We start from the raw sequence: 25280 nt of genomic DNA, 5'->3' as shown, positions 1-25280 counted from the left end.
AATCTGGGCCTCTGCTGGGACTGCCCCCAAAGGTAAAGCCAGCAATCTTTCATCCATACCATGGGGGGGGGGGGGGCAGCTCTTATGTAAACATGGTGAGGGGTGGTGCCATGTCTCCCAGGACTGGGGTCATGGGGCCAGCACTCTGGTGTGGGTCAGGGCCTGCTCTCCCACTGCAGCAGCCAGAGAGAGGCAGGGCCAGATCTCCCAGGGCCAACAAAGGGCAAGGCCACCTCAACACCGCCCTCAGATTTCAATATACATGTTTTGCATGGCCCCAGGTGGTAACATGGGCCATTGACACCAGTACAGACACACCAGCTGTGAAAGGACCATGGACCCAGACATGGCCCTTGTCAGCAGCTTGGGCCAGATACCACCATTGTCCTGGGTAACAGCAAAGGTCACTCATATCTGCACGGCCCCAGTGGAGGCACAGCCCTCAGACATCGACATGGCTATAAGTGGCAGCCCAGACCCAGGCATCCATGTGGTCTTTGGTGGCAACACAGGCCATGGACATCAACACAGAACCCAGCTGTGGTAAGACTATGGACCCAGACATGGCCCTGGGCAGCCGAATGTCACCATGGCCCTGGATGGCAGCGCAGGCCACTCAGATCAGGATGGCACGGTGGCACCCTGGCTCTCAGACATCAACAGGGCAGTATGTGGTGACCCAGAGCCCGGGGAATCTGCAGGGCCTTCAGTGGTAACAAGAGCCACGGACATTCACACAGACCCTGGCTGCTGTAGGGCCATGGACCCAGACATGACCCCTGGTATCAGCCCTGGCTGGACATCACCAAGGGCCCAGGTGGCAACACAGACCATCCACATCAGCCTCTTCCTCACTGCCTTCACTTGTTCAGTTCTGTCTCTCTCCACAGCACATGAACCACCCAGCTCCATTCTCCACCATACATTCATTGTAATGGCACCCATCCAGCCTCTTGAGATGCCCAGCAGGTCTATGAGTGTCTTCCACCTACCCAGGCTGAACAGGGCCTACCAGGTCGATTTATTTCATTTTTAATTATGTATATGTGTGCAAGTGCCCTCAGAAGCCAAAGGATCAATGCCCCTCAAGCTGGAGTTACAGACAGCTTTGCGTCACCCAACATGGATGCAGGGAGCGAAACTTGAGTCCTCTGCAAGAACAGTACATGCTCTTAAGTGCTGAGCCATCCATTTCTCTAGCCCCCAGCCCTCCCTCTTTAATATGTTCTGTTTATCAAAAGTGACTCACAGGGCTGGCAAGATGGCTCGGTGGGTAAAGGTGCTCGCTACCAATACTAATGACCAGTTTGATCCCTGGGGCTCACAGGTGGAATGAGAGAACTGTCTCCCCCTGACCTCACTTATATGCATGCATGCATGCATGCATTCGCACACACACTAATAATAAAATGTTGCCAGGTGGTGGTGGTACACCCCTTTAATCCCAGCACTTGGGAGGCAGAGGCAAGAGGATCTCTGAGTTTGATGCCAGCTTGGTCTATAGAGTGAGTTCCAGGACAGCCGGGCTACATGGAGAAACCTTGCCCCCAAAACAAACAAACAAACAAACAAACAAACAAACAAAGTTAAAAAGAGTTGCCCTTAGGCCTACACTGGCAAATGTTACCACTCTTTTTGTAGGCCTGGGGTATAAGGACCTTCAACAAAATTGTTAGCGCACTTATGTAGACCCAGGGTGTCAGAATGTGTCCATTCATGCTAGCTTAGCAGCTTCCAGGCCTAGGACACTGGGGAGTCGCTAGTGCCGAACAGCCGTTCACATTGCAGCTCCCAGGTCTAGGGTCCTAAGAGTTGTCTACTCCTGACAGCACTCAGTGGCACTGGCTCCCAAGCCTGGGTGTCTGAGACCCTGTCTCTGGAAGTTACTGTTTCTGCCACTGTCATTGCTGATGATGTACTGATTACTAGCACTTGGGTGACTTCACCACGGCCACTGCTCTGGTGGCGGTGCCTCTGCCACTGGGAAGACTGCACAGTTCCTCAGCCCTGGAGCCAATCCTATGGCAGGCACCACTGCTTCTGTGGATGTCAGAACTGGCTGCTCAGCTGCAGTCTCTGCAGAAGCCACTCTCCTGCAACAGCGTCCGTGTGTGTGTGTGTGTGTGTGTGTGTGTGTGTGTGTGTGTGTGTGTGTGTATGTCCCTAGCTGGCCTGGAACTCATTAGGTAGATCAGGCTAGTCTGGAACTCTACGAGATCTGCTTGTCTCTACCTCCCCAGCCCTGGGTTTAAGACTATACCACCATGGTCAATTCCTTTAGCAGCTTCTTTCTTCACATTACTTGCTCAGCCTGCTCCTGAAAGCAGGGAAGGAGGGGCTGGAGAGATGGCTCAGTGGTTAAGAGCACAGGCTGCTCTTCCTGAGAACCCAGGTTCAGTTCCCAGCACCCACATAGCAGCTCATAACTGTAACTCCTGTTCCAGGGGATGCTCCTACAAACATATATGCAGGCAAAACACCAATGTACATAAAACACAAATGAATAAATTATTTTTTAAAAAAGAAAAAGAGCAGGGGAGGTGGGAGAGCATGAAAAAACATTTGAGGGTTTTCTGTTACAATATCAAGGAGGAAAAACAGGAAGGTGTTACCAAGTGGCTTACTTTCTTATCTAGCCAGTAAATAAAAATAAAAACAAGAGTTAGTGAGATGGCTCAGCCTTTCAACTTGGCTTGCTGACAAGCCTGATGATCTGAGAGTAATCCCTAGAACTCAAATACTGAATAGAGAGGACCAACTCCCACAAATTGCCCTCTGATCACACACAATTAATTAACTAAATGTAATTTTAATTTAAAAAATTAGTTAATTAATTTAAATTTTTTGGGTTTTTTTTTTTTTTCTTCAAAACAAAGTTTCTCTGCAACTCTGTAACTCTGACTATCATGGAACTCATTCTGTAGACCAGGTTCCTCAAACTCGGAGATCCATCTGCCTCTGCCTCCCAAGTGCTGGGATTAAAGGCTGTGCACCACCACTCCTGGCTAAATTAAAACAAAAACAAAAACTAACAAAAATAAGGCCAGGCATGGTGATGCATGCTCTATGAGATTGAGACCAACCTGGACAACATAGTGCGTTCTAGGACAGCCAAGACTATGGAGACCTTGTCCAAAAAACAAAACATAAGTATTTGCACTAATCACACCAAACAAAACCTTTGTGCCAAATTGTTTACATTACTGGCATTGTTCCTTTTCACTAGTTTCAAGAGTCCATCTGCTAGGGTGTGCGCGCGCGCACACACACATGTACACACACACACACACGCACACACATGCGCGCGCACACACATGCACACACACACACACACACACACACACACATACGCGCGCACGCGCGCGCGCGCGCACACACACACACACACCCCTTTTGCCTGAGTGGAAACTGTTGTACGGGCCCTAAGACGTGATAGTAAAAGGTCTGATGCAAACTGTTAGAAACTGCCGTGGCTGGGGCGACACCCCAAGAGCCAGGAGAAGCAGCCACAGGTCTTTGGCAGCCTCTTCAAGGTGTCTGTGGAGTGTGTGGAAGGCAGGACCTATAAAGGGCTTTTTGGAGGAAAGAGACCAGAGGGTCATTGGGTCGCGCTGGCCAGCCGGCCAAACTGAAAAATGTTGAGTTTCTGCTTCGGTAAGAGACTCCATCTCAGGGGAATAAGAAGACAATGACAGAGCAGGACACCTGATGCCTTAGCTTTGTTTCCAGTTGGTGTGATAAAATACAGCCGCTGAAGGATGGAAGGTTTATTTTAGATCACAGTTCCAAGTAACGGTCCATTATAACAGGGTAGGCAGAGGCGTGAGGGAGCTGGTTATGTCCGCAATCGAGAACAGAAAACAGAAGATGTGGTGTGTGTTAGGATCAGGGTCTCAAGCACAAGGAATTCTGTTACCTACATTCAAGGTAGATCTTCTCATAATGTAATTAAGAAAACTCCAAAGTAGGTGGACGGCTTGGTGGGTAAAAGGGCTTGCTGCCAATCCTGATGGCTTGGCCAAATCTGGGACTCCCACAGGAGGAAGAGTCAAGTCCTACAAGTCGTCTTCCTAAAATTAATAGAAGTTACCTCTAGGTGGAGCTGTGCTCTTGTCTCCTCCCGGCTCCAGTGGAGCAGGATTGGCTACCAAGGCAAGTTCACCTGAACACAATGTGTTTTCCTTCCCAGCATCCCCTCCTTTAGCACAGCCCCTAAGAGCCACCAAAAAGTTCTTCTGGCTCTGCCCAACTTTCTGAGACTTGACCTAGAAAGGTGTACCCATTTCTTTTTCTTCTCTTCTGTCTTTTTCTTTCAGACACTGGCCAGACCCTAAGTATGCTTTAAACTCCCTAACTGGTGCTTTGTACTTCCTTACTTTTTCTTAAGCTCTCCCTCCTCCCAGTGGGGCTGCCTGCCATCCGGGTTTAAGTCCACGCTTATCTTCTCCACCCTCCTCTGCCCGGACGCTGCAACCTTTAGAGTTTGCCTGCCCTGGGATTTTCTTTTTAAACTCTAATAAATTGTGCCTGAGCTTCCATTTGAGTGCATTTTGCATTAATTTATTAATGAAACAAAGGACCCTGAGAGAGGAACCCAGTTTTTCTGATCTTATTTGGTGGCTCTGTTAGGATTCCCCAAAGATTTTCAGTACTTCTTTCCTGTATTTATTTATTTATTTACTTACGTACTTACTTATCTATCTATCTAACTATCTATCTATTTATTTATTTATTTTTTTGGCACAGGGTTTCTTTGTGTAGCCCTGGCTGTCCTGTAACTCATTCTGTAGACCAGGCTAGCCTTGAACTCACAGAGATCCACCTGCCTCTACTTCCCGAGTGCTGGGATTAAAAGCATGCACCACCACTGCTGGACCTTTCCTGCATTTTAATTGGCAGAGAAAACAATTCTGTTTCTGTGTCCCTATTCAGCATCATTGTGCTCAGACAGCCACACAAACACTGGGATTATAGGCAGGCACCACTATGCTTGGCCATATTCTAATCTTAACTATCTATCCTCTTTAAAAAAAAAAAAAAAAAAAAGTGTTGGGCGGTGGTGGCGCACTCCTGTAATCCCAGCACTTGTTGGGGGGGGGGGGGGCAGAAGCAGGTGGATCTCTGTGAGTTCGAGGCCAGCCTGGTCTACAGAGCGAGTTCCAGGATAGCCTCCAAAGCTACAGAGGAACCCTGTCTCGAAAAAGAAATATATATATATATATATATATATATATATATATATATATATATATATATATATATTGTGTGTATGGGTGTTTTCCTTGAATGTATGTCTATGAACCACTTGCATGCAGTGTCCATAGAAGCCAGAAGAGGGTATTGGATCCCTTGAAACTGGAATTGCAGTTTCGAGCTGCCGTATAGGTGCTAACAACGGAACCCAGGTCCTTTGAAAGAACAACTGTGATCTTAACTGCTGAGCCATCTCTTTAGCCCCTACCTGCCCTTTTCATAGGATATTGTCTGGAAAGCCTCCTCCTCTCATGTTCATAGAAACTGGTTTATCTGAAAAGAAAACACTCATGTTGCTATAGGAGGTTAAAGGGCAGACCAGCTTCAAGAAAAGAGAGGGTCGGGTGGCGGCGGCGCAGGCCTTTAATCCCAGTACTCAGGAGACAGAGTAAGGTGGATCTCTGTGAGTTCAAAGCCAGCCTGGTCTACAGAGTGGGATCCAGGACAGGCACCAAAACTATGCAAAGAAACCCTGTCTCGAAAAACCAAAGAAGAAGAAGAAGAGGAGGAGGAGGACAAAGAAGAGGAGGACAAGGAAGAGGAAGAAGAGGAAGAAGAGGAAGAAGAGGAGGAAGAAGAGGAAGAAGAGGAAGAAGAGGAAGAGGAAGAAGAAGGAGAAGGAGAAGCAGAAGAAGGGGAGAAGCTGGAAAGGTCCTTTGGAGGACTCAACTTTGGTTTACAGCACACATGGGGTGGCTCACAGCTCCCTGTAACTCCAGCTCCAGGGTTCTGACACTCTCTTCTGGACTCCTCAAGCATCTGGGCTCACATGCACAGACCTACACATATACACATACAATAAAAATAAATCTTTTATTTTTTTTTAAGGGAGAAGAAACAGCTCTGAAGAGAAAGACCCCATTCAGCCGGGAGATCTCCCACCTATAGTTCTATTTTTTGTGCCCCTTTAGAAGCCACTTTCACTTCCTGAGCCCTTGAAGATAGACATTTGCACTGGAAATGTCTCCTCCATTTTCCTCAGGGCCAACCTTGACTAGGCCTGCTTCCCTTCCATTCTTTTGTTGCTGGTATTTTGAAACAGAGGCTTGCTATGTATCCCTGGACAACCAAGTGCTATGTACTCCAGACTTGCCTTGAACTTGTGGCAATCTGTGGTGATATATTGTTTATCACTTGGGAGGCAGAGATTGGCTGGATCTCTGTAAGTTCAAGGCCACACTGGGAACAGAGCCAGGCATGGATGCACACACCTTTAATCCCAGCACTTGAGATCTCATGCCTTTGCTACAAAGTATTTGGGAAACACACACACACACACACACACACACTCGCACCTTTAATCCCAGGAAGTAATATGGCAAGACACAAGTGTATAAGGTCTGAGGAAACAGGAATTCTCTCTAGAGGCTGAGGATTTCATAGAGGTAAGAATGTAGCTGGCTTGTTCTGTTTCTCTGATCTTTCTGCTTTTACCCCAATATCTGGCTCTGGGTTTGTTTGTTTTTTTTGTTTTGTTTTGTTTTGTTTTGGTTTTGTTTTTGTTTTTTTGTTTTTTTAGTAAGACCTTTTTTTTTGGTGAGTGGGAGTTGAGACAGGGTTTCTCTGTATAGTTTGGCTGCCTGTCCTGGATCTCACTCTGTAGACCAGGCTGGCCTCAAACTCACAGAGATCCTCCTGGCTCTGCCTCCCGAGTGCTGGCACCACAGCCTGGCATAACACAAATCTTAAAAGATCTTATTAATTTTAAAATTAATGCCGGGCGGCGGTGGTGGAACACGCCTTTAATCCCGGCACTCGGGAGGCACAGCCAGCAGGATCTCTGTGAGTTCGAGGCCAGCCTGGTCTACAAAGTGAGTTCCAGGATAGGCTCCAAAGCTACACTGAGAAACCCTGTGTCAAGAATAAACAAACAAACAAACAACAAAGATTCATGTTCGGCAATCCTACTTCAACTTCCCAAGTACTGGGATTACGGGGGGTGGGGGGTGGGGGGGTGGGGGTGGGGGTTACCATGCCCTGCTCCTTTCCCCAGTATCTGACTTCTGAGTTTTCAGCAGAACAGAGCAGACCTGATTCTGTAGTTGTTGGATGTTTTTTACTCTTTTGGGGGGGCCCACCACCCAGCTCCCAAGTAAATCACATGGAGTCTTATTCTTTCTTATGAATGCCCAGCCTTATCTTGGCCTGTTTCTAGCCAGCTTTTTTTTTTTTTCTTCCAAGACAGGGTTTCTCTGTGTAGCTTTGCTGCCTGTCCTGGATCTCGCTCTGTAGACCAGGCTGGCTTTGAACTCACAGAGATCTGCCTGGCTCTGCCTCTTTTGTGCTGGGATTACATTTCTTAACTTAAATTATCCCATCTACCTTTTGCCTCTGGGCTTTACCTTTCCCTATTTCTATCTACCTTTCTTTACTTCTTTCTCCATGGCTTGCTGTGTAGCTGGTGGCTGGTCCTTGGAGTCCTTATCCTTATCCTACTCCTCCATCTTCCCTCCAAGATTTCTCCTCCTATTTATTCTCTCTGCCTGCCAGCCCCATCTGTCTTTTCTCCGCCCTGCTCTTGGCCATTCAGCTTTTTATTAGATCAACTAGGCATTTTAGACAGGCAAAGTAACACAGCTTCACAGAGTTAGACAAATACAACACAAAAGAATGCAGCACATCTCTGTATCATTAAGCAAATGTTCCACAGCATAAACAAATGTAACACATCTTTAACGAGTGTTCTACAACATGATTCCAGTAACAATTTGATGTCATTATAGTTGAGAACTTAAATTCATTGAAGATGCCATTAAAGAGATTGAGGTTATAGCTCAATGTGGCTAGAATGGCCAAGGCCCTGGGTTCCATCCATATCCAAAGGAAGAGAGAGGAAAAGAGAGAGAAAGACCTAATTAAACCTCAATTTTTTTTTTTTTTTTTTTTTTTTTTGAGCTGAGGATCGAACCCAGGGACTTGCACTTGCTAGGCAAACGCTCTACCACTGAGCTAAATCCCCAACCCCTTCTTTTGCTTTTTTGAGACAGGATTTCTCTGTAAACAGTTTTGGCTGTCCTGGAACTCACTCTGTAGACCGGGTTGGACTCCCAAATCATAGATATCTGCCTGCCTCTCAAGTGCTATGATTAAAGACATGTGCCACCACCATGCCTGGCTCATAGGGAACTCTTATTTCCAAAAAGAGGAAAGGGAAGGCCAGAGATTAGGAAAAGATATTTGCAATAATTTCCTTTGACAAAAAAAAAAATCATGCTTACTAATATATAAAAAGTTTTCTATATGGGACTGTGGAGTTGGCTCATCTGTGGGTTGCTCTTCCAGATGACCAGAGTTTGATTCCCAGAACTCACATGGCAACTCACTAATTCCAGGGAATCAAACGCCCTCTTCTGGCCTCCAAGGGCACAGTTCACATGTGGTACACAGACACCCCTGCAAGTGAAACACCCATACACAGAAAATAAAAACAAATCTTTAAAAACACTTAAGTACCCTGTAGGTGATAGGAAAATTGCATCTCAACTAGGTAAAAAACTGATTGGGCAAAGCATGAAAGAAAACCAGTTAAAAAAAAACAAAAAGAAAAAAAACAGTTGACATTCCCAACAGTCATTGACTTCACTAGAAATCAAGGAAATAGAATTAAAGCCTTGATGAGCTCCTCCCACATAGACACTAGAATTAAATTAAAAATATTGGCATCAAGCCCTGGCACAGGGAAAGGGTGGCAAGAATGCAAAGAAACTACATCTCTCATATGTTGCTTTAGGAACTAGAACTGCTACAGTTTCTTCAAGAAAATATGTTGGCTGGGGCTGGAGAGATGGCAAGGCAGGTAAGATGGCTGCTCTTCCAGAGGACCCAGGTTCGATTCCAGCACCCACATGGCTTTTCATGACACTCTGTAATTCCAGTTCCTGGGAATCCAGAAGAGGTTATGGACTCCACAAGTACCAGGCACACACACGGTACAGACATATGTACAGGCAAAACACCCATACACATAAATTGCCAGTACTGCTAATAATTATACTAATAAAAATGTTTTTATTATTTATTTACTTTCAGGTTTTGTTGTTTGGTTGTTTGGTTGGTTTTTTTGTTGTTTGTTTGTTTCTTTTGAGACAAGGTCTCACCATATACTCCTGGCTGGCTAGGAACTCACTATGTAGACCAGGCTACACTTGAACTCATAGAAATCTGCCTGCCTCTGCTTCCCAAGTGCTGGGATTAAAGGCGTGCACCACCAAACATTTGTTTAAAAAAAGAAAACATGGCCAGGCTGTGGTGGTGCACACCTTTAATCTCAGCACTCGGGAGGCAGAACCAGGAGGATCTCTGTGAGTTCAAGGCCAGCCTGGTCTAGAGAACGAGATCCAGGACAGGCACTAAAACTATACAGAGGACAGACTCCAGAAAATTATGTATCCTCTGATATTCACACATGCCCTGTGGTATGAGCATGTGTGCAGGCTTGTACACACACACACACACACACACACACACACACACACACCTCAGTATGTTGGCACAATCTTTTTTTAAACAAAATCTCTGGCTGTCCTGCTGTGTAGACTAAGCTGGCCTAAATCTCACAGTGATCTGCCTGTCCCTTCTTCCCAAATGCTGGGATTAAGGCTTGTACCACCATACCCAACTTTGGCACAATCATTTAACCTTAAACACTCAAAGTCATGAGCCTGAAGCCAATTTGGGATTCATAGGGAGCTCTATCTACAAACAAAATGTAGTTTATTTAAATCCATAGTTAGTAAAAACCCAAAATTCAGAGGGCAACCTGAGTATCTTCAACCCTGTCCTTTTTTTCCACTGCAGAAAATCCTTCTAACTTCCTTCCAACTTTAAATTATATAGTTTGTTTTGTTTTGTTGAGATAGAGTTTCTCTGTGTAGCTTGTCCTGGAACTCACTTTGTAGACCAGGCTGGTCTCAAACTCACATATCCTCCTGCCTCTGCCTCTTGACTGCTGGGATCAAAGGCACGAACCACCACCACCCGGCTTATATAGGTATTTGTATACTATCTAAGTAAATTTATTTTTTTAAGATCTATTTCTTTTAATTCCAGCACTTGGGAGGCACAGGCAGGTGGATCTCTGTGAGTTCCAGGCCAGCCTGGTCTACAGAGTGAATTCCAGGACAGCCAGGGTTACACAGAGAAACCCTATCTCAAACAAAACAAAACAAAGGGAAAAGACTCATTTTAATTATGCAGATGCACCTGCAGGCGCTGGCAAAAGCCAATAGCCAGCATCAGATCCCCTAGAACTGGAGTTACAGACAGTTCTGAGTCCCAGTCATGGCAAATTTTCCAGACCTCATGAGTGAATTTCTTAAAGGTGGAGGGATTCTTTTCCTTTCCCTATTGTATGCAGCTATGTAGCACACCTTTGGCACTGGACTGACCAGTTTGTGTTACTCACTGTCCCCTCCCTCATCCCACCTCACAAGCATCTGAGACAAAAGGATCTCCACATGTTCAAAGCCAGCTTGGGCTACATTGTGAGTTCTAGGTCAGTACCACTAGAGCAAGAAAGACCCTGTCTCAAAACGAAAACAATACAAATGGATAAACCCACACACGTTAACTAAAGTCACAGAGCCTAAAAATCAGCCTCCAGAACTTCTATTTGTCAGAACCAACTCTTATCAAAACATCAGGGAGGCCCCAAGCTAGCTCTGTGGCTAGCCTGAGTTCCACAGGTGTCGCTGTGCTGCCACCTGCAGGTATCTAGGTTCCCTCTTTCTAGCCTCCTGCACCTCCTATGGAGGACTTAAGACCTCCACATTGCAAAGCATTGACTTTCACACAGTTCACTCAGTACCTTTACAAGGCAAAATACTTCTCAGTTTCAGGCTCCCATTCAATACTTTGACTTGTCAAGTAAGAGTATCATGTATTTTCATTTGTGTTTTTCTACTTTGAGGGAGGTCTCTGTTTATTACTGATAGTCTTCTTTTGCTAGAGAAATCTGCAAAATCTTTCCCTCACTCTGCGACTTGCCTCCCCACTTTCGAAGCAAGGTCACACATTTCCCTGAGCCACCTCAACAGAAACAGACGTGACTCCTACTGCCCATTCCTGGAGCCGGACCCGACCACATAATTTAGCTAACCCCGTAACCCCACTGTTCAGATTCTCCCACTTTTCATAGACCCCTGAGATTCCTTTATACTATGTTGCAAACCTCTCGGATTTTCAGCAGGGCAAATACACATTACTAACTCGGTAGTTCTTACTAGAGGCTCAAGTTCCTCAAGGAGCTCTCTTCCACCAGCAAGAAAACCTCAGGAACTCAAGCACTTGCGGGGGGAGGGGGCAGAAGACTGGCGAGTTAGCGGCCAGTTTACAGTAAAAAGGGACCCTTAAAGGAAAAAAGAGCGGAGACAAGGGAAGAGAGGGGAGAGGTGGGAAGAGGAACCTAGAAAGAGAGTTTATTGAGTTTTGGCCGGAGCTCTGGCTCTCCACTCGCGGCCGGATCTGGTCATTTTGGGGTTGTAGCTGGTCAGGCAAAGCCCCGCCCTCCTGGACCTGTCATCACAGAAGCCGCACGTGGCCGGGGTGGGACCTCAGACGACCTGCAGCCATCACTTTGTCTCCTCCGTCATCTGTTGGGGCCGCCGCCGCCAGTCACAGCCAGCCGACCTGGGCCAAGGAGCGTGTGCGCCCTGGTGAGGCAGGCGGGAGAAGGGGCGGGGGATAAAAGTCACTGCCGTCAGAGGGGACAGTGCTCCTGTGAAAGGGACCTGGAAGGAGTTCCACCGGGCTGTAATCCGAGGGGGTGGGTCCTGATGAAAGGCGGAGAGACCCTAAGGGGGGCGGGGACCAGGGGGTGGTGCCTCAGGAAAGCAGAGGATCCTGGGGTAATGCAAAGAAGGCGAAAGGGGCGGGGTCACGGAGGGGGCGTGGTTTGGGCTGCAGAGGCGGAGTCGGAGGGATTAAAGAACCGGGGCAAGGGGGACAAGCCCGGGGAAGGTGGGAGCTGGGACAAGGGAGAGGGTGGGCCGGGGCGTTGCGGGGGCGGGGCTCGGACCCAAGGGGAGAGGTTTACAGGCCCAGGCTGCAGCTAGGGCTGCTCAGTCACTGCCCCTATCTACTACCTTCTCAAGTGCAACAGGACTCACGGAACTACAGGTGTGGGGCGGGGTGCGCGTGGAAAGGGAGACAAGGCCGAGGGTGGGCTTGGGCAAACCTGAAGTAGGGAGCACCGTTAGCGAAGAAAAGAATTTGGAGATTGTGGAGTGGGTGACGCGGAATTGGGGGAGCGGTTAGGGGCTCAATGTGTGAGCAAGGAGGCGCACTCTCTAGGGGCTGCTGTGGGGGAAGGGCGGGAGTACTTTGTGGAAGTGGGAGGTGATACTTGGGCGACTTGGAGGAACTTCGGGGAGAATGGGGGGTCTATGTGATGGAAAATGGCTGGTGGGCCAGCGTATGGGAGAGTCGGTGGGCTTGTGTAGAGACATGTAGGCCCCCTGCTGGGGAGAATCCCAGTACTTCTAGAAAGTAACATTCTGCTGCATTGTAGGGACTCCAGGAAGACATTTGTGGTCTATGTTCTAGGAGTGAGGGTGCTGGGCTTAACTGAAAAGAAGCCAATCTAGTGTTACTGGATGCTAAGTTCCTATCCGCACCTTTGGCGTGGGTACCCAGACAACAGGCAGGCCCTGCTTGCTACAAGGGGTTGTGTGACTGTGTCTTGATCCTACTTTGAATCTGTCTAGCTGGGGCTAGGATACCTTCCCCAACTAGTATCTCCGGGGACCCTTCTGTCACTGGGTTCCTGTCAATCCCCAACCTAGTTCCTGTTCCTACAGAAGCCTGCTTTGGTCTCTGCCCCCCCCCCCCCCCCCCCTGCCCTGCCCTTATGCTCTGGGTGTGCTCATTTCCCACTTCCTTCCTCACACTGGGGCCTGGCCTGGTTCTTGCCAGTCTAGGATCTATGACCTGTCCAGACTTTGTTCTTAGCGGGCAGAGACCCTGGTAACCAACACGGAGGCTCAGATCCCACTGCACTACCACCACCAACATCTCTGCAGGGAAATCCCAAGTGACTAGCAGCCACATTTTACCTCTTGCCAAAAATTGATTTCTCTGCTTTTGTCCTTCCCTGGGTGGGGGAATCAAAGGATCCTCAGAAATTCTAGGGGTTCTCTAGGAAAAATTGCTGAGAAGTAGTGAAGGTTCAGTATGCTTGGAAAGGTGGGCTACTATGGTAAGCCTGACCTGGGAAAGAATACAAGGTTCTAGCCCAGCTAGGGGATTAAGAGAGAATGGCTCCCTGCACTCTGAGTGTGGAAGTAGACTGTCAGAACAGAAAGAGACTCGATGTGGTGCCTGCCACTGTTCTTTTTGCCTCTAGGTTGGCTCGGGGAGGGTGGGAAAGGGCTGCCTTCCACACCGTGACTGAATGAGTGTGACTGTTGCTGAAAGAGGCCCCAAGTCAGCCTCCTCACACAGCCACCCAGTTGCCCAGAGCCTGGCTGAGGAAGGGAGGGCGCTCAAGACAGACAAAGCCATGGGGTAGGGTGGGGTAAAGAAGGGCAGGCCCAAGCCTTTTGAGGAGGCACTGATTTCTATGGCAACACTGCTTCCCAGACGCTCTTTATCAGAGAGGGGCGGGCCTAGGGCCGAGGCATTCAAGCTTCCTCTGGGCTTGGGCATTTTGTGTGAGTGGGTGGGGCATGAAGAGAAAAGCCACCAGTTTGCTATGCTGAGTGGATAGCCTTTCTGCTTTAGTTCCAGCAGCAGGGAATTCAGTTGCCTGGGCCCATCCTCTGTGATGGACACAAGTGCACATCAGCCATTAAAGCTATAAGGCCAGGGTTGTCGATGTCCTCAATGGCCCTTGTTTAATGGAATCCTTATTTTAGTTCTTTGTCTGTCTGTCTGTCTATTTATTTATTTGTTTGTTTGTCTGGGGCTTGGGGATAGGGTTTCAAGTAACCAAGGCTGTCTTCAAACTCACTATATACCTGTTGATGACTTTGAACTCCTAATCTTTCTGTTTGCACCTCCCGAATGTTGGGATTATAGACACACAGCACCAAACCCAGCTCGGAACCTCTCATTTTACATTTGAAATTTGTGGTCAAAGAAACTGGTTCCTAAGGCGGCATAGTGAAAGAGCAGGAGTTAAGATCCAAGTTTTCAAATTGCTGTTCAGTGTCTGGGCCCGTTGTTTTCTTCACTAAATTTTATTGAATACCTACTACATGCCAGGCTCTGAGAATGTTAGTACAAAGAACAGAGTTGCTCTTCTCCTGGAGCTTCCAATAAGAAGGAAAAGACAGACAAACAAAACAAAACAAAACCCATGTGTATACTTGTGAGAAATTAAATTGATGCACGCCTTTAATCCCAACACTCAGGAGGCAGAGGCAGGTGGATGGATCTCTGTGAGTTCGAGGTCAGCCTGGTTTACAGAGCAAGTTCCAGGACATCTAGGGATACACAGAGAACTCTAGGCCAACTTCTGCCTTGCACATTTAAGCTCCAAGGTACCCACCCTACTGCCTCCTTCAAAAGCAAATGTAGGGTTGGGGATTTAGCTCAGTGGTAGAGTGCTTGCCTAGCAAGTGCAAGGCCCTGGGTTCAATCCTCAGCTCCACACAAAAAAGAAAAAAAAAAAAGGCAACAAAACCAACCCCCCACCCCACCCCCATAAAAAAAGAAGTAAGTTAGGGATAGCTGCTATTTATTTAAAAAGGAGGGTGGGCAGTAAGCTGAGTCAGCTTGTAAAAGCACTTGCTGTGCAAGCCTAATGACCTGATTTTTATCCTTGACCTCATGGTGAAAGGAAAGAACAGAATCCCCCAAATTGTCCTCTAATCTGCCCTCACACGTCATACACACACTAATAATAACAACAACAATAATAATAATGAGGAAGGAGAAAATATTGTGCTTTTTTTTTTTTTTTTTTAAGAGAGGGTCTTACTATGTATCCTTGGCTAGCCTGGAGCTCCATATGCAGACCAGGCTGGCCTGAAACTCACAGAGATCAGCCTGCCTTTGCCTCCCGAGTGCTGGGATTAAAGGCGAGTGCAACCATTCCGAGCAGTGAATAATTTTGTTTGTTTGTTTCTTTGAGACAGAGTCTCTCTGTGTAACCCTGGCTGTCCTGGAACTTGTGTAGACCAGGCTGGCCTCAAACTCATTAAAGGCAAGCAGATCTCTGAGTTTCAGGCCAGCCTGGTCTACAGAGCTAGTTCTAGGACAGCCAAGGCTACACACATACCACACACACACACACACACACACACACACACACACACACACACAAAACAAAAACCCTAACAACCAAAACCAATAATAATTATAATAATAAAATTTAAATAATTTATTTAAATTTATTTTATGTGCATTTATGTGAAGGTGTCAGATCCCCTAGGACTGTAGTTACAGACAGTTGTAAGCTGCCATGTGGGTGCTGGGAATTGAACCTGGATCATCTGGAAGAGCAGCCAGTGCTCTCAACCACTGAGCCATCTATCCAGCTCCATAATAGTTTTTTAAAAGTCAGGCTGTGTTTAGTGGCACACACCTGCAAACCTAGCACTCCAGAGGCAGAGGCAGGAGATTACCAGAGTTAAATCCAGTCTCACAGCTACTAGATGCCCTGTCTCAAAGAAACAAAGCAAAGACAACAACCAAAACACCCAGTCCTGTAACCCTAACCTTCTAGAAGCTAAGGCAGGAGGATCATGAATTCAAGGTCAGCCTAGGTTACACAGCAAGATCTTGGCTCTAAAAATCAAAACAACAGAAATGCAAGCCAAGAGGTTAGTGCAGCTAGGTATGACCTCATGCATGACTGAACCATGCTACTGTCCCCAGGGCATACTGAGGCCTGGAATATTTTTGATCTTGACTCCTTTAGTATTACCCCCTGATTTTTGTACAAAACTGAGGATTGAAAGTATGGTACAGTAAGACAGAACAAGGTAGAGTTCCTAAGGGTTTTCCTAAGATGGTCTGTGTCTCTTCTGTCTTTCTAGTGAGCTTTACTAAGGCAGATAGCTTCTCACATTGATATTTTGCAGTTTTGTTAGAGCTTTGACAATTTTTTAGATCTTGCTGCTTTCAGGGAAGTCAGTCTTAAGGAACTGGGTTCTTTTGGAGGGGTTTCCTACTCATCAGAGGTAAGGAGAAAGAATCCTAGAAAACTGTTGTTTTCTATATCTAGTTGTAGAACACAGAGAGGAAGTAGGGGTTGTCTCTTTTTACAGTCTAGTCACAACTGATGTTCCTGGGGGGACTCATAGCATAGGCAAGGCAAAAAAGGGCCTTGTGCCTTATTACATCTTTAAACCATGAAGGAATGGACTCTGCTTCTTTTGGTTCTGGTGCTTTCCTGTTTCTGTGACTGGCTGGGAGGAAAGGTCTGATTTGGTGACAGCCTGTTTAACTTGCTGTTAAGTTCAGAGGACAAGATAGACAAGGCTACCCATTTTCCTAGGTTATCTCTGGAGCAGTCCCTCTAAAACGTGTCTGTGAATGCCCAGACTGGGCAAAGATTCCACCCTGGTTATTTACGGAGCCAAAGGACAAAGGTTAGGGATGCTGATTCTGCTGCCATTTAATTTGGCTGGATCTGGGCTGGGCCTGGGGCCCAGTGACTCAGGAGGAGGTTGGTGAGTTTCGAGGGAGCTGTGAGTCATGAAGATGAGCTTGATGTCAGGAGTGACTGGGCAGAAGCCCTTCTAGCTCATTTCTTAGGATGCTGAGCTTCCTCAAGCAGAGCAGAGGCCTCTCAGCAAGAAGTGCTTCCAAGCCCAATCCGAGAAGAGTTTCGAGATACAAAGAATAAAGCCTGAGTCCCTGAAATTTAAACGTATTCCTGTTTCAGGAGCCCCCTGGGATCTCTTAACAAAGACAAAAAAAAAAAAAAAAAAAAAAAAAAAAAACACAAACAAAAAAACCCACAAAACAAAAACCCCAAAACAACAACAACAAAAAACTAAGGAGACCATCTTTCAGTCTGGGTGGAGATAAGGTCCGACGTTGGGTCTTTTTTCCCTCTCTGACCCATAGGAAGCTTACTGGATAGCAACAACCCTCCCACTTAGGAGCTCTGTTTAGGAATGCTGGGAGAGGTGAATAGGGTTGGGTTTGGTATGAGAAAAATAGGCTGAGGTGGAGATAGTTGAGCCGTATCTGTAAAAGCCCTGGAGCTTCCTATTAATGTACCTGAGAACAGGAAGGGTGGAGGAGACGCGTTTGTTGAGATGTCTGGAGGGGTTAAATGGCAGGGCAGAGAATTACTTGGGACTTGGCAGAAAAAGGGTTAAGGAGGTGGGCGGGGCAAGCTTTAGTAGGCCTGCCCTGATGTGGACCAATAGGCGTGCGCCCCTTGGAGAGGGCGTGACTCACACTTGAGGTTGCCGAGAGGCTGGCCTCCACTTGGCCAATGAGCGTAGTTGTGGCCCAGGGAGGGTGTGGTCTGAGGGGGGCGTGGCAGCCGTGGTCGCAGTGGCGGGGGTGGCCGGGCGCTGGGCGGGGCGGGCGGCCCCATCAGCTGGTAGGAAATGGCCTGTGAGTCAGAGGGGCAGCGGAGTCTGCGGCGCGGAGCCGGGGCGGCCCCGGGGAGGGACCGTCGCGGGGAGGGGTGCAACAGCGGGTAGAGAGGCTTCGGACGCCAGGGCCCGCTAGTGTTGCACACGAAGCTGATCAAAGAAGAGCCAAGCAAAAGCAAGGCTCTCAGCCTAAGCCACCCTTTGTCTGGGTTGGGGGCCCGTAGCAGGGGGGACTGGTTATCCGAGGGGAGGGACCGAGACGGGTCGGGACGGAAGGGCCCGGAGCAGCGGCCACCGCAGCGGAGCCCATTTGGGAGCGGGGTGAGTGTGTACTAGGTGGAAGGTGCAGATCTCCAAAGCCTCTGCAGGGTATGGGGCCTGTCCCAGTTGTGAAGAGGAAGGGAGTGAGAACCGACCTGGGAGGCTAGACAGCGGGGTGGGGGAATCGTCCAGAACAAGGAGTCCAGGAGCCAAGGTGAGTCTACCCGTTTGAGTTTGGAGGGGTTGCTGAGGTCTGCTCCCTCTCTATTAAGGGTGAAGGGCTCTAGGCCAGGAGCCAGAGGGAGGGTGAGAGCAGAGATTGACCTTCCTACTCACAGTGGTGGTCTTAGGAACAGTTACCTTAGCGTGTGTAGACGCGTGAGGACAAAACGTACAGCAGTGAGCAGCAGTACTCTGTATAGGAGAAGAGTGGAAGACACATGAATGATAGAAAGTCTTCCCGTAGCACTCCTTAGCCAGGGTGGAATGGGTGTCTTGAACACTGAAGGGAAGGAGAGAATGAGCCTTAGGTGTTCTTTCTGTACCAGAACCTCTCCCACCTCCTGGGCCTAACAAGTATCTGAGGGTACAGACCTCATGGTATTCTGGGATTTGTTGTTTTGGCCTTGTTCTCGGCATGTTGGGAGCTGTAGTCCTTGGCAGCCACAGTCTGGCACAGCTGTTTAATGCCAGCTGCTGCCCATGGAGGGTGAGGTTTGGCTTCTCCTGGCCTGTTCCCCTCCCTGCAGTCCTGCCCCATGAGTCAGCTTGAAGCCATGGTCTACAGCCAGACTGGCTGGGTGGCAGAGGAGTGAGCGTCTCTTGACAGGGAAGGAACTAATAGGCTCTGGGTTAATGAGCAGATGCCAGGCATGCTGGGGTCACGTAGAGCATCATGTCGTCACCTGGCTTCCTCGAGGCAAGGGCCCAGGAGGCAAATTGAGATGACCTGGAAATTGGGGTGCTAAGGAAAATGCCCTTCTTGAACTTCAAGACCTGGGTGGAGAATAGGTGAGGAAGGAATGAGGACAGGTTGTACTCTGACACCACACTGCCATTATTAGTGGCCTCCCCTTTCTAGCCATCACCCACCGTAAAGGACCAGAATAGTCTTAGGATCTCAGTTCTCAAGAGGGCCTGGTGACATGGGAAGGGATGGCCTGCGATGATGGGAAGGATGACATAGGCAGAGCGTTTCAGTCCCTGAGTGTAAATGTCTCCTTCCTCTCTGCCTCCTACCACCGCATCTGCTGTTGCGACTCTCCCTGTACACTTCATCTCTCTGCTTCTCACTCAAGGAACCTTTCTCTGCATTGTCAGAACAGCCACCCAGATCGCTAGGGCTGGCGTTTAGGCTTTTTTGAGTCTTATGTTGTGTGTTTCTCCTGAGCTTAAAATTGGGCCTGTCCTTGGGTTTGGCATGGTCAGAAGTGAACAGAAGTATTATTGGGTTACAGAAGAGAGTGACATGGTCATGGAAGTCTTGGAGGAGAGATACCTTTTGAGGGGATGGGCTTTGAGCTATCCAAGGAAGAGGAGTAGGAAAGAATATTTTTTGTTTGTTGGATTTTGTTTGTCTTCTTGTTTTTGCTTGCTTGTCTGTTTGTTTTGAGACTGTTTTTGTTGTTGTTGTTGTTTTTCTGTGTAACCCCAACTGTCCTGGAACTCCTCTGTAGACCAGGCTGGCCTGGAACTCAGAGATCCACCAGTCTCTGCCTCCTGAGTGCTGGAATTAAAAGTATGTGCCACCACCACCCAACTTGCTTAATTTTGTTTGTATTTTATTTTATTTTATTTTATTTGAGATAGGATCTCTTGTAGCCCCTGCTGAACTTGAACTCTCTGGTGTAGTGGAGGCTGGCTGTAACCTGGTTTTTGTTGTTTCTTTTTTGTTTGTTTGATTTTGAGGGAGAATCTCAAAATGTAGCTAGACTGGTCTCAAATTCCAGATCCTCCTGCCTCAGCCTCTAGCATTATGCTAAAGGGCATTGTGGCTGGTAGGACTCACAGGCTGCTGACCAAATAAGGATGATAGTGAGGACAGCTGACCTTCAACTTGACAGCCTCATCGCTGTGATACTGGTTTCTGGTCCATGAAGGCCATTTTTGTGCCTTGGCAGCCAAGAAATGGTTCAGGTTTTTTGAGTGTTGGCTGTGCACTAGAGGAGGGGCATAGAGAGAGTCTCCTGTTTTCCCAGTCCACTTCATGCTGCTTCCTTATCTCTGGTTTGCAGGGCCCAGGGGGAGGGGTGAGATCTAGAAAGTACCTCTGACCATGTTCTTTCCTCCTACCACTTGTTTTTGGTTGGATTTCTTTTCTCTGGTTGCTGGGGGCAGCTGGGATTTCAGATATGAAGGGCTGGCTTGGAGCTGACTTGAGGTTTGTAGTTGTGTGATGGGGTGTGACTGTCTGCATGCCCTCTGCCCTTAGCACTCTCCCGTGGCACTTGCCCCTTTGGATAGACATATGGAGATGAGTTGTGTAACTGGGTGGCCTTGAGTAAGACAGGTAAATTATTGCCCTATCTACCTACTAACTGACATGGTATATCTCTGATCTTTGGGGCATCTCATCCCCTACTACTCAGGGCCTGTTCCCAAGATAGTGACCCTGACAAATGGTTGTTCCTCTTGCCTCTCCTTATTTCTCACATCCTTAATACAGTCCGGCAAGACTTGCTTCTCAGTTCTCTCCTCAGGTACCCCGCCTCTTGTGTTTCTGAAGAGCCTGTCACAAAGGGGGAGGATGCTTTGATGTGTGTGCTAATATAATAGCCCATATTAGTGGAGGGAATTTTACCACTGGCTTCAGGGATCCCAGCTTATATTTTCTCTTCTCTTTCAGGGTCCAGCTGAGCCCAGGAGCTGCACGGAATGGTGGCAGTCACCTTGCCAGTGCAGTGGGCATGGACCAGACTGAAAGCTAGAGGAACCAGACATCAGACAGGAAGAGGGGACACACACCTGGGCTTGAGGCTTCTTCATCGGGGTAATTGCCAGGAAGAAGGAGGGACTCGGGAACTAAACCTGTCCACCTCTCTGGAATTCTGAGAGTAGCCTCTGAATTCCATTAATCTGTCCCGGCACTGGACATCTTTACCTCCACGAACTGCTCCAGGTCACCTGTTGAGGATGATGGGGGGGGGAGGGGTCTGAAACTCAGCTGGAAGAAAGAAAATTCCTTGATTTCCCTGACCGCCTTTTCTTCTTTGTTACAGATGTCCCCAGGCCCCCCAGCCCAGGCCCAGCATAAAGGCCGTGTAGGGGGGCCCCCCTGACCCAAGGGGGGCTTCATGCGCCACGTGCAGGCGGAGCCGTCTCCATCCTCAGAGCCAGAGGCTGGCCCTTCGCAGCCTCCAGTCAGACAGGGGACCCTCCAGGGTGGCCTGCTCATGGGCTACAGCCCAGCAGGGGGGGCGACATCCCCCGGGGTCTACCAGGTATCCATCTTTTCCCCTCCAGCTGGTGCCTCTGAACCTCCTAGGTCTCTGAAGCGGCCGGCCCCTCCCACTGAGGGTCCCCGGGAGCTGAAGAGAGGCCCTGGGTTGGGGGCCAGAGAGGGAATACCCCCTGAAGAACCATCTACTGTGGGACTGTTGGGCCCAGAGGGACTGGGTCTGGGATTGGGTGTGGCCAGCCAGCATTTCTCCCATCATGGCCTCTGTGTTGTGGAACAGGGAGGTGGTGCCACCTCACCTTGGACTTCAGGGACCGGGAGTTCCCCTTGGCCCTCATCAAATGCTTCCTGCAAAACTTTGCACACCAGAGACTGGGCTTTCCCAGATCAAGGGGGACAGGGGTGCCTGGGGGAGTCTCCAGGGCCAGCCCCTTCAGGCCAGCTGCACACACTTGACACTGATTTGCACAATCTTGCACAAATAGGGAGTAAGAGCCCAGTGGCTAGGGTGGGCAACGGGAGCAGCCCCTGGCCTAGGGAGTCCCCTGGAACTGCCAATGGGCACAGTCCCGAGCACACACCCCCTGGCCCTGGACCTCCAGGCCCCTGCCCCACCAAGCGAAGGCTGCTGCCTGCTGGAGAAACCCTGGATGTCCGCTCTGAGGAAGAGGGGCCAGCCCCTCGGAGGCGCCGGGGAACCCTGGGCTGCCCTCTTGCTGCCAATAGTTCTGATGCCAAAGCCACACCCTTCTGGAGCCACCTGCTGCCTGGGCCCAAGGAGCCTGTTTTGGTAAGCCAGGGGATGAGTTCATCTATTCTTTTATTTATTTTTCTTTCTTTGGAGACAGGGTCTTTTGTATTCCAGGCAAGCCTAGGTTGCCAAAGATGACCTTGACCTTCTCCATCTTCCAAGTACAGTGTTGGGATTACACAAGGCATGCGCCACCCCCACCATAGTTTATGTGGTGTTGTAGATTGAACCCAGGGCTGTGTGCTTATTATACAAACACTCTGTCAACTAAGCTATATCCCCAGTCTCCTGGTTTTGTTTCTTGAGACAAGGTCTCAAATAGCCTAGACTGACTTCAAACTCCCTGTGTGGCCAAGGATGAATTTCTTCATCCTCCTGCCTCTACTTCCTAAGTGCCAAGATTATAGGCATATATTACCACATCCGGCGTACTCTTATCTACTCCTGTGGACGTTTGTGTAGGTGAAGGTGGAGGAGACCTATACAGATGCTCTTCTGAGAACTTGTAGTAAGTCCTTGTCCCAAATTATGTCTGGTATTCATGCAGTCTCTTCTCAATATTTCACCATAGGACCCGACAGACTGCAGTCCCATGGGGCGGAGGCTGAAAGGTGCCCGTCGCCTGAAGCTGTAAGTGACCAGATTCTCCCTCTACCCTGGCCATGAAAGCAAAGGCAGAGTCTGTTATTTCTTCCCAATGCTATATATAGTGGGGAGCCCTGGGGAGTGGCAAGGAGCGGGGTCCGAGGATTGAAAATAGGACTACCAGAATACTCAGATCAGCGCACTATGCATCCCTTCCCTCACCAGAAGCTCCCTTCGAAGCCTCCGGAAGGGGCCAGGCCTGCTGAGCGCTCCCAGTGCCTCTCTCTTTCCCACCCCTGCTGTCAGCCGGTCCCTGCTGGGCAACTTTGAGGTAACACCTCCTTCTGGGCTCTGAGTAGGAGTTTCTGGGAGGAATTCAGTGATGGGACGTGGCTCAAATAGACGAAGGAAAGAATTGACGTCACTCTCAGACCGTGTCTGCTCCCTGCCAATACCAGGAATCATTGCTTCGAGGACGCTTTGCACCATCTGGCCACATTGAGGGCTTTACTGCAGAGATTGGAGCCAGTGGGTCTTACTGCCCCCAGCATGTCACGCTGCCTGTCACTGTCACCTTTTTTGATGTTTCTGAGCAAAATGCCCCGGCTCCCTTCTTGGTATGATATAGTACTGACCCCGAGGTTACCTCAGAGGGGTTGGGGTGGGTAGGAGGAGTGGCAAAAGATAATCCTTACATAGTCTTCTTTTGGGAGTTAGTCAGGCTCAGGTGGGCAAAACTCTAGTATGGGGTGGGGCCAAGTCCAAGGGGAGATATTACAGAGCAGTCAGTATTTAGTGCTCATGGTTCTCTACTTCCTACCCTGGCTAATGGTTTATGATCTTCCTAGGGTGTCGTGGACCTGAATCCTCTGGGGAGGAAGGGTTACAGTGTGCCCAAGGTGGGCACCATCCAAGTGGTGAGTGAGGGAATGGTGCCCAGAGGGAGTTGATGTGGGAAGAGGAAAATCAACCCATAGACCCTACCGACCTGGACTGTCCTGTCTCCAGACCTTATTTAACCCCAACCAGACCGTGGTGAAGATGTTCCTTGTGACCTTTGACTTCTCGGACATGCCTGCTGCCCACATGACCTTCCTGCGCCATCGCCTCTTTTTGGTGCCCGTAGGTGAGGAGGGAAATGCTAGCCCCGCCCACCGCCTCCTCTGCTACTTGCTGCACCTCAGGTAAGCCCAGGCCCCTGGGAGTGCTGGGAAGTTTGGGTTTCTGCCCCCTGCCCTCAGACAGGATCCCTCTCTTCTTCTCAATCATCTGGATACTGACGCGGTTCACCCTGTCTTCCCCCAGGTTCCGGAGCTCCCGCTCAGGCCGCTTAAGCCTGCATGGAGATATCCGCCTGCTTTTTTCCCGCCGGAGCCTGGAGCTGGACACGGGGCTCCCCTATGAACTGCAGGCTGTGACTGAGGCCCCCCATAATCCACGTTATTCACCTTTGCCCTAATTACCATCGTCCTGAAACAAGGTGGGCCCAAAGCCTGCCTATCCAGCTCCATCCTGGACAGGGTAAACTGTGGAGAGCCCCTTCAGGCTTGCATTAAAGCCCTCACCACACTCACACCCAAATTGATTATTTGGGTGTTTAAAGCTTCTGATCCTTCCACACCCTGTCTACTCTGGGTACTCCATGTGCCTGTCCCCTCCCTTGGGTTTCCCAGGCCAGCTTAGGTAGTAGGGAGGAACCAGAGCTGCCCTGAGATTGTCCCAAGTTCCTAGGCAAGTAATGCCAGTGTTGCCTCCCTGCCCTGGGCAGGGGCCACTTATTATTTTATTTATTTTTAATTTATAATTTATTCAAATTGGATTGCCTTGGTGACCTCCCAAACCTGATAATTGGCATCACCCCACTCTGACATTGCTCCAACCTCAGGACTTGAAGAAGCTGATGTCGGGGCAAGGGAAGAACTGTTCTCCCTTGGCTAAGGGCAGAGGGTTAATTCCAGAGGAATTGAGTCACTAGCCAAAGACTCAGCTTCCCTTGTTCTTCTCTATTCCTTTCCCCTTCCCTACCCTTCAATCCATCTTTGAAAGCTAATGTGTGTGTGTGTGTGTGTGTGTGTGTGTGTGTGTGTGTGTGTGTTGCGTGTGTAAGAGAGGATGTGCATGTATGTGTAACACAGGGGTTTAACCACCCCTTACCTAGGGCTTCGGACTCAGTTGTTCCTCTCTTCCTATCTGGGTTTCCTTGCTTTGGGGTCCTGACTGGGGAAGGTGTCCAGGGACAGAGTCAGGCCTAAGGACTGGGGAACCTCCTCTCACCTGACCGGACTCTGACCCACCTACCTCAGCTGGGATGAGGGGGTGCCCCTCGTATTCAGTCATGTGGTTCCCAGTTACCCCATTCCCCACTCAAGACTCTGACCCAGCCTCAACTCTTAACTCTTGGGGCTTGGCTGAGGGGAACAAGCATTTGCTGAAACTTGAAAACAAAACAAAACAAAAACAGGAAAAATTGTACCTGGTACATTTTTTTTTTTTTTTAGAAAAAAAAAATAAATTCTTGTTTGGAAACTTGAAGTAA

At 48.9% G+C, this 25280-nt stretch overlaps 1 protein-coding gene across 5 annotated transcripts; it reads left to right on the top strand.

Annotated features, from left to right (window-relative positions):
- Positions 1-11808: 11808 nt before the first annotated feature.
- Fam214b (family with sequence similarity 214 member B) lies at positions 11809-25280 on the top strand. Of its 5 annotated transcripts, none has more exons than XM_036179586.1 (9): positions 11809-11906; positions 20857-21000; positions 21230-22198; positions 22731-22789; positions 22970-23075; positions 23203-23361; positions 23593-23661; positions 23753-23928; positions 24050-25216. In XM_036179586.1, the coding sequence occupies exons 3-9, from the start codon at positions 21305-21307 to the stop codon at positions 24201-24203; spliced, it is 1617 nt and encodes a 538-aa protein (XP_036035479.1). In that variant the 5' UTR covers positions 11809-11906; positions 20857-21000; positions 21230-21304; the 3' UTR covers positions 24204-25216. The 5 variants fall into 5 exon arrangements, with proteins under 5 accessions (XP_036035479.1, XP_036035476.1, XP_036035480.1 ...); XM_036179583.1 differs by lacking the exon at positions 11809-11906 and adding an exon at positions 12274-12369 and having other exon boundaries at positions 24050-25280; XM_036179587.1 differs by lacking the exon at positions 11809-11906 and adding an exon at positions 17729-17769.

The sequence above is a fragment of the Onychomys torridus genome, chromosome 2 (genome assembly GCF_903995425.1).
Source record: "Onychomys torridus chromosome 2, mOncTor1.1, whole genome shotgun sequence".
Taxonomy (NCBI): Eukaryota; Metazoa; Chordata; class Mammalia; order Rodentia; family Cricetidae; genus Onychomys; species Onychomys torridus.
This window is presented reverse-complemented; position numbering and strand designations above follow the sequence as displayed.